At 48.6% G+C, this 16,820-nt stretch overlaps 1 protein-coding gene across 7 annotated transcripts in view; it reads right to left on the bottom strand.

The window, feature by feature from the left end:
* The window catches only part of LOC115189011 (centrosomal protein of 192 kDa), a 60,022-nt gene extending 46,256 nt beyond the window's left edge, over positions 1-13,766 (bottom strand). For 4 of the 7 annotated variants that reach the window (XM_029747833.1, XM_029747840.1, XM_029747834.1 and 1 more), the window contains exons 1-9: positions 13,686-13,766; positions 12,711-12,947; positions 12,399-12,509; positions 11,268-11,422; positions 8,605-8,666; positions 7,201-7,342; positions 6,636-6,751; positions 6,130-6,216; positions 469-621 (exon numbers count right to left, since the gene is read on the bottom strand). In XM_029747833.1, coding sequence (XP_029603693.1) covers positions 469-621; positions 6,130-6,216; positions 6,636-6,751; positions 7,201-7,342; positions 8,605-8,666; positions 11,268-11,422; positions 12,399-12,509; positions 12,711-12,892 — 1,008 coding nt within the window. In that variant the 5' untranslated portion in view covers positions 12,893-12,947; positions 13,686-13,766. The other 3 variants (XM_029747837.1, XM_029747836.1, XM_029747835.1) reach the window with 3 other exon arrangements.
* Positions 13,767-16,820: the final 3,054 nt, after the last annotated feature.

Genomic DNA, 16,820 nt, shown 5'->3' with positions numbered 1-16,820 from the left:
TCACATTGAATATAGACTTATTTTTCTACTGTATTATTGACTGTAGGTTTTGTTTTACTCCATGTGTAACTGTGTTGTTGTATGTTGTCGAACTGCTTTGCTTTATCTTGGCTAGGTCGCAGTTGCAAATGAGAACTTGTTCTCAACTGGTCTACCTGGTTAAATAAAGGACTTGTTCTCAACTAGCCTACCTGGTTAAATAAAGGACTTGTTCTCAACTAGCCTACCTGGTTAAATAAAGGTGAAATTATTATATATTTTTTTTAAATGGTACATTCTGTTTTGCAACTGTTGTTCAGCTTTGTGTTTTCTACTGAAAACCAACCAAGGTCAAACAGAAGCAGTGAGAGAGAGAAACAGACAGACGGGGGACAGAGAAACAGACAGACGGGGGACAGAGAAACAGACAGACGGGGGACAGAGAAACAGACAGACGGGGGACAGAGAGAGACAGAGACGTGATCATACCAGCTGTCGGGAGGTGCTGGACAGCAGCAGTCTGTGTCTGGTAGAAGTGTGTCTCCTAGCAGCTTCCAGTTCGTCCTCAGTGTCCTCCTCATCACTACCAGGACACGAGTCCATCCCTGTAGCAGCCAGACGCACGTCAGGCATCTGGAAACACTCATGACAGGACAAACAATCCAATCTTAGTGAAACCAGGCTGAAATAGAACACTAATATACTGTTTAGTTTGTACAGGAAGATTAATAAAGGATACTAGTTGTGAACAAGATCCATTGGCTGACAAGTGTATGACAGAGCTGCTCTTAGTCTTCATAAATAAGGTTTCAATATACCAGTGTTTTCCGCTAGTACATAGGAATAGCTAACCAGGCCCTCCCCCGAGCCAGAGACGTAGCCAACCAGGCCCCGCCGAGCCAGAGACGTAGCCAACCAGGTCCTCCCCCCGAGCCAGAGACGTAGCCAACCAGGCCCCCCCCGAGACAGAGACGTAGCCAACCAGGCCCAACCGAGCCAGAGTCGTAGCCAACCAGGCTCAACCGAGCCAGAGTCGTAGCCAACCAGGCTCCCCCGAGCCAGAGACGTAGCCAACCAGGCTCCCCCGAGCCAGAGACGTAGCCAACCAGGCTCCCCCGAGCCAGAGACGTAGCCAACCAGGCTCCCCCGAGCCAGAGACGTAGCCAACCAGGCTCCCCCGAGCCAGAGACGTAGCCAACCAGGCTCCCCCGAGCCAGAGACGTAGCCAACCAGGCCCCCCCCGAGCCAGAGACGTAGCCAACCAGGCTCCCCCGAGCCAGAGACGTAGCCAACCAGGCTCCCCCGAGCCAGAGACGTAGCCAACCAGGCTCCCCCGAGCCAGAGACGTAGCCAACCAGGCTCCCCCGAGCCAGAGACGTAGCCAACCAGGCCACCCCCGAGCCAGAGACGTAGCCAACCAGGCTCCTCCGAGCCAGAGACGTAGCCAACCAGGCTCCCCCGAGCCAGAGACGTAGCCAACCAGGCTCCCCCGAGCCAGAGACGTAGCCAACCAGGCCCCCCCCCCCGAGCCAGAGACGTAGCCAACCAGGCCCAACCGAGCCAGAGGTGGTCGAAATTTGTGGAATCTGGTACATTCTACTGCCTTGATTCGATCCGAAATACACACTAAATTATTCAATACTTTATCGAGTTTACCTCCCAGATTGGAAACATTTGTGATATTGTGTAGAAAGACATTACTTTACAATTTAAATTACTGAACATGAATTCAGTGTATTGTCAGTTGTTTTGGATATATGATCAGGACTAAGAACATTATTAAACTTTTTATTTAATCAATCTTCTTTGATATTGACCATAACCTATCGGTGGGGGAAACCTGTGTTATGGCTTTTCAACCTCAGCTCTGAATCCACAATATGGCAATCTAATAGAACTCAGGGGGTTTTCTTTAATGGAAGCCTCTAATTTAAAACAGTGTGGTGTACCACAGGGCAGCTCTCTAGGACCTCTGCTCTTTTTTCCAATGACCTTCCACTGGCATTAAACAAAGCATGCTGATGATTCAACCATATATGCGTCAGCAACCCCAGCTAATATAGTCACTGAAACCCTTAACAAAGAGCTGCAACAGGTTTTGGAATGGGTGGCCAGTAATAAACTGGTAATCTTGGCTAAGACTTGAGGAAAGTGACGGTCACTTCTGGTTTTTATAATAAACAATGTGTTGGAAATTCCAAATAGTTGGCATAGTAAAAATTACACACAGCTCTGACAAACACACATACCCCCACCAGATATTCCACCAGGGGTCTTTTCACAGTCCCCAGGATCAGAACAAATTCAAGGAAACATACAGTATTATACAGAACCATTAGTGAATGGAACTCCCATCTTATAAATCGCAAGTGAACAGCAAACCTGGTTTCAAAAAACAAATAAAGCAACACCTCACAGGACAACATCTCTCCTCCACGTGACATATATGTTGGGTGTATGTACTGACATGTAACTGATGGATGAGCACACGCTACATGTTAATGTTTTTAACATGTATGTAAATAGTAAAGTCTTTTGTCTGTCACATCTGTCGTTATGTTGGACCTCTGTAAGACCAGCTAGTGTCTTTGTCGGGCTAATGGGGGGGATCCTAATAAATCCAAAATGATACTTGGGCTAATTAATACATTTAGTTAATTCTGTACTAAAGGTCAACTCATTGTTCAATTTTGTTTCAATGCCTGGATTCCGTGAGGGCCCTAATGATCACATATGGACCAGAATAAGGCTCTCCACTTCCTGTTGTTCCGTGAGGGCCCTAATGATCACATATGGACCAGAATAAGGCTCTCCACTTCCTGTTGTTCCGTGAGGGCCCTAATGATCACATATGGACCCGAATAAGGCTCTCCACTTCCTGTTGTTCCGTGAGGGCCCTAATGATCATATATGGACCAGAATAAGGCTCTCCACTTCCTGTTGTCCCGTGAGGGCTCTAATGATCATATATGGACCAGAATAAGGCTCTCCACTTCCTGTTGTTCCGTGAGGGCCCTAATGATCATATATGGACCAGAATAAGGCTCTCCACTTCCTGTTGTTCCGTGAGGGCCCAAATTATCATATATGGACCAGAATAAGGCTCTCCACTTCCTGTTGTTCCGTGAGGGCCCTAATGATCATATATGGACCAGAATAAGGCTCTCCACTTCCTGTTGTTCCGTGAGGACCCTAATGATCATATATCGACCAGAATAAGGCTCTCCACTTCCTGTTGTTCCTGCAGTGATGATTCACCATCTACATGTTATCATTTATCTGCAGATAAAACGCACAATAAAAAGCCAGATGAACGGCTCTGTCAGCGATGCGATTCAGGGAAGCTACACTGACGCTAAAGTGAGCGACTTTGGTCTTGTCTAACAAGCCCTGATGTACCAGTTTAGCTTCCGTCCCTCTTCCTCGCCCCAACCTGGGCTTGAACCGGGGACCCTCTGCACACATCAACAACTGACACCACCACGAAGCATCGTTACCCATCGCGCCACAAAAGCCGCGGCCCTTTGCAGAGCAAAGGGGAACAACTACTTCAAGGTCTCAGAGCGAGTGACGTCACCCGATTGAAACGCTATTAGCGCGCACCACCGCTAACTAGCTAGCCATTTCACATCGGTTACACCACCGCTAACTAGCTAGCCATTTCACATCGGTTACACCACCGCTAACTAGCTAGCCATTTCACATCAGTTACACCACCGCTAACTAGCTAGCCATTTCACATCGGTTACACTGACGTCCTAGGAAAAGAAACCTAGACAATCCTTTGGTTTACTTGTCCAGAGAGTCATGGAGGAGCGGTATCCACCTGATCATAGAGTCATGGAGGAGCGGTATCCACCTGATCATAGAGTCATGGAGGAGCGGTATCCACCTGATCATAGAGTCATGGAGGAGCGGTATCCACCTGATCATAGTAATAGAGTCATAGAGGAGCGGTATCCACCTGATCATAGAGTCATGGAGGAGCGGTATCCACCTGATCATAGAGTCATGGAGGAGCGGTATCCACCTGATCATAGAGTCATGGAGGAGCGGTATCCACCTGATCAGAGTCATGGAGGAGCGGTATCCACCTGATCATAGTAATAGAGTCATGGAGGAGCGGTATCCACCTGATCATAGTAATAGAGTCATGGAGGAGCGGTATCCACCTGATCATAGTAATAGAGTCATGGAGGAGCGGTATCCACCTGATCATAGAGTCATGGAGGAGCGGTATCCACTTGATCATAGAGTCATGGAGGAGCGGTATCCACCTGATCATAGTAATAGAGTCATGGAGGAGCGGTATCCACCTGATCATAGTAATAGAGTCATAGAGGAGCGGTATCCACCTGATCATAGAGTCATGGAGGAGCGGTATCCACCTGATCATAGAGTCATGGAGGAGCGGTATCCACCTGATCATAGAGTCATGGAGGAGCGGTATCCACCTGATCAGAGTCATGGAGGAGCGGTATCCACCTGATCATAGTAATAGAGTCATGGAGGAGCGGTATCCACCTGATCATAGTAATAGAGTCATGGAGGAGCGGTATCCACCTGATCATAGTAATAGAGTCATGGAGGAGCGGTATCCACCTGATCATAGAGTCATGGAGGAGCGGTATCCACTTGATCATAGAGTCATGGAGGAGCGGTATCCACCTGATCATAGTAATAGAGTCATAGAGGAGCGGTATCCACCTGATCATAGTAATAGAGTCATGGAGGAGCGGTATCCACCTGATCATAGAGGCATGGAGGAGCGGTATCCACCTGATCATAGAGGCATGGAGGAGCGGTATCCACCTGATCATAGAGTCATGGAGGAGCGGTATCCACCTGATCATAGAGTCATGGAGGAGCGGTATCCACCTGATCATAGAGTCATGGAGGAGCGGTATCCACCTGATCATAGAGTCATGGAGGAGCGGTATCCACCTGATCATAGAGTCATGGAGGAGCGGTATCCACCTGATCATAGAGTCATGGAGGAGCGGTATCCACCTGATCATAGAGTCATGGAGGAGCGGTATCCACCTGATCATAGAGTCATGGAGGAGCGGTATCCACCTGATCATAGAGTCATGGAGGAGCGGTATCCACCTGATCATAGAGTCATGGAGGAGCGGTATCCACCTGATCATAGAGTCATGGAGGAGCGGTATCCACCTGATCATAGAGTCATGGAGGAGCGGTATCCACCTGATCATAGAGTCATGGAGGAGCGGTATCCACCTGATCATAGAGTCATGGAGGAGCGGTATCCACCTGATCATAGAGTCATGGAGGAGCGGTATCCACCTGATCATAGAGTCATGGAGGAGCGGTATCCACCTGATCATAGAGTCATGGAGGAGCGGTATCCACCTGATCATAGAGTCATGGAGGAGCGGTATCCACCTGATCATAGAGTCATGGAGGAGCGGTATCCACCTGATCATAGAGTCATGGAGGAGCGGTATCCACCTGATCATAGAGTCATGGAGGAGCGGTATCCACCTGATCATAGAGTCATGGAGGAGCGGTATCCACCTGATCATAGAGTCATGGAGGAGCGGTATCCACCTGATCATAGAGTCATGGAGGAGCGGTATCCACCTGATCATAGAGTCATGGAGGAGCGGTATCCACCTGATCATAGAGTCATGGAGGAGCGGTATCCACCTGATCATAGAGTCATGGAGGAGCGGTATCCACCTGATCATAGAGTCATGGAGGAGCGGTATCCACCTGATCATAGAGTCATGGAGGAGCGGTATCCACCTGATCATAGAGTCATGGAGGAGCGGTATCCACCTGATCATAGAGTCATGGAGGAGCGGTATCCACCTGATCATAGAGTCATGGAGGAGCGGTATCCACCTGATCATAGAGTCATGGAGGAGCGGTATCCACCTGATCATAGAGTCATGGAGGAGCGGTATCCACCTGATCATAGAGTCATGGAGGAGCGGTATCCACCTGATCATAGAGTCATGGAGGAGCGGTATCCACCTGATCATAGTAATAGAGTCGCGGAGGAGCGGTATCCACCTGATCATAGAGTCATGGAGGAGCGGTATCCACCTGATCATAGAAATAGAGTCATGGAGGAGCGGTATCCACCTGATCATAGTAATAGAGTCACGGAGGAGTGGTATCCACCTGATCATAGTCATCCAGGAACTGGTCTCTGTTCTGTGGTTCTGTGGAACTGGGCTGAGATGAATAGTCTTGGTTGGTTGGCTGGTCCTGAAAATCAATACAATATTATTATGAATGAAGAAACAAATCAAATCAAATGTATTTATATAGCCCTTCTTACATCAGCTGATGTCACAAAGTGCTGTACAGAAACCCAGCCATAAAACCCCAAACAGCAAGCAATGCAGGTGTAGAAGCACAAACCGACAGATATAACAATGACATGTGTTGAGATGGGAAGACAGCAGAGGAGAGAGAGAGGAGACGGGGAGAAAGCAGGGGAAGAGAGAGGAGGAAGAGAGAGGAGACGGGGAGAAAGCAGGAGGAGAGGAGGCAGAGAGAGGAGACGGGGAGAAGGCAGGAGGAGAGGAGGAGAGAGAGGAGACAGCAGGAGGAGAGGAGGAAGAGAGGAGACAGCAGGAGGAGAGGAGGAGACGGGGAGAAAGCAGGAGGAGAGGTCATCTTACAGCAACAGGTATCTCCTGTCCCTCCACCCGTCCCCTCTGCATGGCAGGGCGAACCAGCTGGTTTAAGTACAGGTCCAGTTCTTCATCCTGCAGGTCGTTCACGTCGACATCGTCATCTGGGGATCAAACAGACAGACAAGCAAAGATCAATAATCAATAGAACGACAAACACAATACACAGCTTATAACCGCCACAATACACAGCTTATAACCACCACAATACACAGCTATAACCACCACCAGAGAGGAGAGGAGTTCAGACACAATACACAGCTATAACCACCACCACCAGAGAGGAGTTCAGACACAATACCCAGCTATAACCACCACCACCAGAGAGGAGTTCAGACACAATACACAGCTATAACCACGACCACCACCAGAGAGGAGAGGAGTTCAGACACAATACACAGCTTATAACCACCACCACCAGAGAGGAGTTCAGACACAATACCCAGCTAACCACCACCACCAGAGAGGAGTTCAGAAAGGTGAAAGTTCATAATGTTGTAGATAGAAATGAAATGCACAGAGAAAGAGAGGACACAATGTCCTGGGGCCTCACCTGTGACATCACTGTTCATGCTGTCCACAGACATGAGCTTCTCATTGGCCAGGAAGCTGGAGACACTCCCACTGAAGCGGTCGCTATCGGCGCCGTCACTGGCCAGACTCTGATCGTCTACGGTGCCTGGGAGGGATCGGACCTGGATCACAGAGACAGAATTACAACTACATTCTACTACATGTACCGGAGGCTACCACCCATACTGGACCCTAAAGGCCAGGGGGAGGCTACCACCCATACTGGACCCTAAAGGACAGGGGGAGGCTACCACCCATACTGGACCCTAAAGGACAGGGGGAGGCTACCACCCATACTGGACCCTAAAGGACAGGGGGAGGCTACCACCCATACTGGACCCTAAAGGCCAGGGGGAGGCTACCACCCATACTGGACCCTAAAGGACAGGGGGAGGCTACCACCCATACTGGACCCTAAAGGACTGGGGGAGGCTACCACCCATACTGGACCCTAAAGGACAGGGGGAGGCTACCACCCATACTGGACCCTAAAGGACAGGGGGACACTACCACCCATACTGGACCCTAAAGGACAGGGGGAGGCTACCACCCATACTGGACCCTAAAGGACAGGGGGAGGCTACCACCCATACTGGACCCTAAAGGACAGGGGGAGGCTACCACCCATACTGGACCCTAAAGGACAGGGGGAGGCTACCACCCATACTGGACCCTAAAGGACTGGGGGAGGCTACCACCCATACTGGACCCTAAAGGCCTGGACAGGGGGAGGCTACCACCCATACTGGACCCTAAAGGACAGGGGGAGGCTACCACCCATACTGGACCCTAAAGGACAGGGGGGAGGCTACCACCCATACTGGACCCTAAAGGACAGGGGGAGGCTACCACCCATACTGGACCCTAAAGGACAGGGGGAGGCAACCACCCATACTGGACCCTAAAGGACAGGGGGAGGCTACCACCCATACTGGACCCTAAAGGCCAGGGGGAGGCAACCACCCATACTGGACCCTAAAGGACAGGGGGGAGGCTACCACCCATACTGGACCCTAAAGGACAGGGGGGAGGCTACCACCCATACTGGACCCTAAAGGACAGGGGGAGGCTACCACCCATACTGGACCCTAAAGGACAGGGGGACACTACCACGCATACTGGACCCTAAAGGACAGGGGGAGGCTACCACCCATACTGGACCCTAAAGGTCTGGACAGGTGGAGGCTACCACCCATACTGGACCCTAAAGGACAGGGGGAGGCTACCACCCATACTGGACCCTAAAGGTCAGGGGGAGGCTACCACCCATACTGGACCCTAAAGGACAGGGGGAGGCAACCACCCATACTGGACCCTAAAGGTCTGGACGGGGAAAGGAGACCACTCTAAAAGCTAATGAGACAACATTGAGAGTGTGTGATACCTTTAGATCCATAAAGTCCCTATTAACCAGGTTGGTGAAGGCCAGCCGCCCCGTAGAGAGATCTGACAGGGAGACGAGAAATTCAGTTAGTTGGTTTGTTAGCTAACACAGCACACCAGCCTTATGGACATCACTGATCTATCAACTAGTGAAGGACAGAGACCAGCCTTATGGACATCACTGATCTATCAACTAGTGAAGGACAGAGACCAGCCTGATGGACATCACTGATCTATCAACTAGTGAAGGACAGAGACCAGCCTGATGGACATCACTGATCTATCAACTAGTGAAGGACAGAGACCAGCCTGATGGACATCACTGATCTATCAACTAGTGAAGGACAGGAGACCAGCCTGATGGACATCACTGATCTATCAACTAGTGAAGGACAGAGACCAGCCTGATGGACATCACTGATCTATCAACTAGTGAAGGACAGAGACCAGCCTGATGGACATCACTGATCTATCAACTAGTGAAGGACAGAGACCAGCCTGATGGACATCACTGATCTATCAACTAGTGAAGGATGGAGACCAGCCTGATGGACATCACTGATCTATCAACTAGTGAAGGATGGAGACCAGCCTGATCTATCAACTAGTGAAGGATGGAGACCAGCCTGATGGACATCACTGATCTATCAACTAGTGAAGGATGGAGACCAGCCTGATCTATCAACTAGTGAAGGATGGAGACCAGCCTGATGGACATCACTGATCTATCAACTAGTGAAGGATGGAGACCAGCCTGATCTATCAACTAGTGAAGGATGGAGACCAGCCTGATGGACATCACTGATCTATCAACTAGTGAAGTACAGGAGACCAGCCTGATGGACATCACTGATCTATCAACTAGTGAAGGATGGAGACCAGCCTGATGGACATCACTGATCTATCAACTAGTGAAGGACTGGAGACCAGCCTGATCTATCAACTAGTGAAGTACGGAGAGTTAATCAAGACCACGTGGTACATCAGGTTTACCTCTCAACCCAATAATAATAATAATAATAATAATAATAATAATAATAAACAATAATACTAAATACTAATAATAATACTAATAATATTACTACTCATAATCCTACTACTAATAACAATAATAATACCAATAATACTACTAATAATATTACTACTACTACCAATATTACTACTCATAATCCTACTAATAATAATACTAATAATAATAAATACTACTACTAATAATAATAATAATAATAATACAAATTATACTACTACTAATAAATGCCATTTAGCAGACGCTTTTATCCAAAGCCTCTTAGTGACGCATGGAAACCATTTGACTGATGGGTGGATTGGACCCCAGGACCCTGGTGTTGGACCCACCATGCTCTACAGAGCCACACTGGACCCCAGGACCCTGGTGTTGGACCCACCATGCTCTACAGAGCCACACTGGACCCCAGGACACTGGTGTTGGACCCACCATGCTCTACAGAGCCACACTGGACCCCAGGACCCTGGTGTTGGACCCACCATGCTCTACAGAGCCACACTGGACCCCAGGACCCTGGTGTTGGACCCACCATGCTCTACAGAGCCACACTGGACCCCAGGACCCTGGTGTTGGACGCACCATGCTCTACAGAGCCACACTGGACCCTGGTGTTGGACCCACCATGCTCTACAGAGCCACACTGGACCCCAGGACCCTGGTGTTGGACGCACCATGCTCTACAGAACCACACTGGACCCCAGGACCATGGTGTTGGACCCACCATGCTCTACAGAGCCACACTGGACCCTGGTGTTGGACCCACCATGCTCTACAGAGCCACACTGGACCCCAGGACCCTGGTGTTGGACGCACCATGCTCTACAGAACCACACTGGACCCCAGGACCCTGGTGTTGGACCCACCATGCTCTACAGAGCCACACTGGACCCTGGTGTTGGACCCACCATGCTCTACAGAGCCACACTGGACCCCAGGACCCTGGTGTTGGACGCACCATGCTCTACAGAACCACACTGGACCCCAGGACCCTGGTGTTGGACGCACCATGCTCTACAGAGCCACACTGGACCCCAGGACCCTGGTGTTGGACCCACCATGCTCTACAGAGCCACACTGGACCCCAGGACCCTGGTGTTGGACCCACCATGCTCTACAGAGCCACACTGGAACCCAGGACCCTGGTGTTGGACCCACCATGCTCTACAGAGCCACACTGGAACCCAGGACCCTGGTGTTGGACCCACCATGCTCTACAGAGCCACACTGGACCCTGGTGTTGGACCCACCATGCTCTACAGAGCCACACTGGACCCTGGTGTTGGACCCACCATGCTCTACAGAACCACACTGGACCCCAGGACCCTGGTGTTGGACGCACCATGCTCTACAGAGCCACACTGGACCCTGGTGTTGGACCCACCATGCTCTACAGAACCACACTGGACCCCACGACCCTGGTGTTGGACGCACCATGCTCTACAGAGCCACACTGGACCCCAGGACCCTGGTGTTGGACGCACCATGCTCTACAGAACCACACTGGACCCCAGGACCCTGGTGTTGGACGCACCATGGTCTACAGAGCCACACTGGACCCCAGGACCCTGGTGTTGGACCCACCATGCTCTATAGAGCCACACAGAACCACAAACCAAGGTAACTGGTACAGTGTTTACCATCTCCATGTTCAGAGTGTCTTCCAGGGAGAGGTCCAGGCTGTGTGTTGGGGCCGAGGGAGGAAGCTCTAGTCCTGGGCTCTGTCTCGTCCAGATTCACCTTCACCAGCATGTCTGAGAACCGGTGGGCTGCTATGAAGTCATCTGCATCATCTCTGAGAGGATGGAGAGAGAGAGACAGAGGGGATCCATGTGAGCAACATCGTTCACTGAAGCAAACATGGGGGATATTCACATCCCTAACCGCATGCTAAAGCACCGGGGAACGGCGGTACAGGCTCCTTAACCCTGCATTTCCCCCCACGGGGCTCCTAAACCCTGCATTTCCCCCCACGGGGCTCCTTAACCCTGCATTTCCCCCCACGGGGCTCCTTAACCCTGCATTTCCCCCCACGGGCTCCTTAACCCTGCATTTCCCCCCACGGGGCTCCTTAAACCTGCATTTCCCCCCACGGGGCTCCTTAAACCTGCATTTCCCCCCACGGGGCTCCTTAACCCTGCATTTCCCCCCACGGGGCTCCTTAACCCTGTATTTCCCCCCACGGGGCTCCTTAACCCTGTATTTCCCCCCACGGGGCTCCTTAACCCTGCATTTCCCCCCACGGGGCTCCTTAACCCTGCATTTCCCCCCACGGGGCTCCTTAACCCTGCATTTCCCCCCACGGGGCTCCTTAACCCTGCATTTCCCCCCACGGGGCTCCTTAACCCTGCATTTCCCCCCACGGGGCTCCTTAACCCTGCATTTCCCCCCACGGGGCTCCTTAACCCTGCATTTCCCCCCACGGGGCTCCTTAACCCTGCATTTCCCCCCACGGGGCTCCTTAACCCTGCATTTCCCCCACGGGGCTCCTTAACCCTGTATTCCCCCCACGGGGCTCCTTAACCCTGTATTTCCCCCCACGGGGCTCCTTAACCCTGTATTTCCCCCCACGGGGCTCCTTACAGCTGCATTTCCCCCCACGGGGCTCCTTAACCCTGCATTATATTTTCCACGGTGCTCCTGAATATCATTATCTGCTCCTACATTTTTCAACTTCGGAGCTCATGTGCTCCTCGGAAAACAAGTCAGCATAGAGCCCTGCAGGACATGACTTTCACTGCTGCTAAAACAAAAAAACTCTTGATACTCACAGCTCATCTTTGAAGCTGAGGGCAAATTTCCCCTGTTCCTTGTTGTTGGACTGAGAGTCAACCAGAGAGAACCGACCGTCCTCCAGATACGACGCCTGGACGGCATTTACTCTGGAGAGGAAAAGGAGTGAGATTCATTTTTTTAGTAGTCAGATAGTTATGAACACTGATCAGAGCTACATAACGCTAACGCTACATTAGAAGGTACCGAGCCAGAACCAAAACCCATATAGTTCTGCAGGGCCTTGTGTTCCAGTAACGTTGTTGTTGTTGGCGTGACGGGTGGTGGGGTAAGTGGTGCTGCTGACCCACCTGTTGTCAGACCCAGCTCTAATTTTAGCCACGGTGGAGGCAGCTACGGGCAGCCCCAGGGTGGAGGCCAGGGTGACGTTGCCCAGGGTGGCGTTCCCCAGGGTGGCACGGCTGCTGCCCACAGAGGTAGACAGGAAACTGGGGAACGCCTCATCCTCGATGTTGCTGAAACTCTCTGTCATGATGCTGGGCTACGGTTAGGACCCAGCTACCTCAGGTTCTACTGCAGACCATCAACTGAGTGGAGAAAAAAACATTCAGCACAATTCATGATAAACATGTCAGTTAGACGAGCAATAATTCAGTTCATAGTGGAAAGTGTGTTGTAGTGAAAACTGCCATGTAGATTCCTCCTTGTGATGTTCACATGAAGGCAATGCCAAAGTACCCAATCAGTTGACTCCAGGCCAAACTCAAAGCAACAAGGTAACCAAAACCTAAAACAAGAGGCTGCCACATTGTTCCAACTAGATGGGAATTACAGGGATATTAGAGGGATATTAGATGAATATTAGGTGGATATCAGAGGGACAGATATGGTATCTAGATACATCAATGTAGTCAGTCAGTTTGTCGTGGCCTGGCAAAACAAACTTGTATTGACACAGAGGAAAGTTTGTCAAAGCTAGTTAGTTAGTTAGCTAGCTAGCTACAAACACTTTAACCAAAGTGGATGAGCACACAAATAAACCGTTATCTAACTTACTGAATAGTTTAAGGCCAGTACTTTTGCCCCCCCCAAAAAATACCGAAAATAAACAGAGCTACAATTTTCACAACAAATGAAGAAGTTTCTCTCTCTCTCCCGAGTGAAAACCGACTCGTAATAAATTTACCGAGACGGGGCCGCAAGACATGAAGTCCTCACAGTAATGTTACTGTTTCTAAAGTAGCAACACGTTTAAGTAATTATTACGCTACACAATTAACGAAAAGTTTAAAAAACAAACAATAAAGTTATAAGTGTTAACAAACCTGACCAGTAGCCTCGGAGAAACACGGTATTCGGTTGGATCAATCACCGGAAGCCCGCGCTAAGCAACCATCACTATGGGCGGGACGTAGATAGAAAGAGACGTTTTGATTGGACTAACCTCTATGACCATGTGAAATGGTGTATCACCATTGGATTGTTATCCTGTCATTTTACCATAATTAGTTCAATTGTAGAGGCCTATATATATTTATATATATATATATATATATATATATATATATTAATCAGATCAATGTCGTTACCAGATATGGTCCTTACATTTTGAAAGTATAGCATTGGATTGAAGTGCTTCTCATCAACTAATTGTTGTGATATATAGTTAAATTCTATTTTTTTTTTTTTCTAATTTTTTTATGTATGTGATACATATATTCAAAATGTGTAGCACTTGTTGCAGATTCAATAGCATCCATATCATATCATAAATCCTAAGTCTAAGGAGTGGTCAGGGAACTTGCAGGAGTATCATATGTTCCCCACAGCAGCTGCAACCATCACTTGGCTAGCTGACAGCTGCACAGTAAATACAACACGCCATACCAATTCTGACTGACTGCCATCTTTCTATAGACTTCAGAGATACTCGCTGTGATTTGTGTACAGTATGAGAACGAGAGATAGTTTCATGAGAGAAACCCAGTACTAGAATGTAAAGTGCTCAGGGCCCTCAGTCGGCTGATTCACGGCTGATTCACATGGTAGTCAGTCATGGATGGCACGTAGTGAGTGTAAAGGCTGATTCACACGGTAGTCATGGATGGCACATAGTGAGTGTAAAGGCTGATTCACACGGTAGTCAGTCATGGATGGCACATAGTGAGTGTAAAGGCTGATTCACATGGTAGTCAGTCATGGATGGCACATAGTGAGTGTAAAGGCTGATTCACATGGTAGTCAGTCATGGATGGCACATAGTGAGTGTAAAGGCTGATTCACATGGTAGTCAGTTATGGATGGCACATAGTGAGTGTAAAGGTTGATTCACATGGTAGTTATGGATGGCACATAGTGAGTGTAAAGGCTGATTCACACGGTAGTAAGTCATGGATGGCACGTAGTGAGTGTAAAGGCTGATTCACATGGTAGTCAGTCATGGATGGCACATAGTGAGTGTAAAGGCTGATTCACATGGTAGTCAGTCATGGATGGCACATAGTGAGTGTAAAGGCTGATTCACATGGTAGTCAGTCATGGATGGCACATAGTGAGTGTAAAGGCTGATTCACATGGTAGTCAGTCATGGATGGCACATAGTGAGTGTAAAGGCTGATTCACATGGTAGTTATGGATGGTACATAGTGAGTGTAAAGGCTGATTCACATGGTAGTCAGTTATGGATGGTACGTAGTGAGTGCACACATGCATAGGATACACAGCTACATTGTATAACAGCGTTGGGTTTTAATGTTACTGCGGTGATGCTATAGTCAGTACAGACATTTAAATGAGTGTTTATTCTTTAAAACCCGTCTCATATGCATCGACTAGCCCCCATTTGATTAATGCAACAACATCAGGCTTGAAATTAAAACACACACACACACACAGGAATAACTCACTCAGGAATAACTCACACAGGAATAACTCACACACACAGGAATAACTCACTCAGGAATAACTCACACACACAGGAATAACACACACACACACACACACACACAGGAATAACTCACTCAGGAATAACTCACTCAGGAATAACACACACAGGAATAACACACACACACAGGAATAACTCACACAGGAAAAACACACACACAGGAATAACTCACTCAGGAATAACTCACACAGGAATAACTCACACAGGAATAACTCACACAGGAATAACTCACACAGGAATAACTCACACAGGAATAACTCACACAGGAATAACTCACACAGGAATAACTCACTCAGGAATAACACACACAGGAATAACTCACACAGGAATAACTCACACAGGAATAACACACACAGGAATAACTCACACACACAGGAATAACTCACACACACAGGAATAACTCACACACACAGGAATAACTCACACACTCAGGAATAACACACACAGGAATAACTCACGCAGGAATAACACACACACACACAGGAATAACACACACACAGGAATAACTCACACAGGAATAACACACACACACAGGAATAACTCACACACACAGGAATAACTCACACACACAGGAATAACACACACGGGAATAACTCACACGGGAATAACTCACACGGGAATAACTCACACGGGAATAACTCACACGGGAATAACTCACACGGGAATAACACACACACACAGGAATAACTCACACGGGAATAACACACACACACAGGAATAACTCACACAGGAATAACACACACACAGGAATAACTCACACACACAGGAATAACTCACACACACAGGAATAACTCACACACACAGGAACAACTCACACACACAGGAATAACTCACACACACAGGAATAACTCACACACACAGGAATAACTCACACACACAGGAATAACACACACACACAGGAATAACACACACACACAGGAATAACACACTCAGGAATAACACACACAGGAATAACTCGCACAGGAATAACTCACACAGGAATAACACACACACAGGAATAACTCACACAGGAATAACACACACACACAGGAATAACACACACACACACAGGAATAACACACACAGGAATAACACACACACACTCAGGAATAACACACACAGGAATAACTCACACAGGAATAACACACACACACAGGAATAACACACACACAGGAATAACACACACACAGGAATAACACACACACACTCAGGAATAACACACACAGGAATAACTCACACAGGAATAACTCACACAGGAATAACACACACACACAGGAATAACTCACACACAGGAATAACTCACACGGGAATAACACACCCGGGAATAACTCACACGGGAATAACTCACACGGGAATAACTCACACGGGAATAACTCACACGGGAATAACTCACACGGGAATAACTCACACGGGAATAACTCACACACACAGGAATAACTCACACACACAGGAATAACTCACACACACAGGAATAACTCACACACACAGGAATAACTCACACACACAGGAATAACTCACACACACAGGAATAACTCAC

This window comes from Salmo trutta, unplaced genomic scaffold (assembly GCF_901001165.1).
Source record: "Salmo trutta unplaced genomic scaffold, fSalTru1.1, whole genome shotgun sequence".
Classification (NCBI taxonomy): domain Eukaryota; kingdom Metazoa; phylum Chordata; class Actinopteri; order Salmoniformes; family Salmonidae; genus Salmo; species Salmo trutta.
Note: the sequence above shows the minus strand (reverse complement) of the source record. Positions and strands in the feature narration are given on the sequence as shown.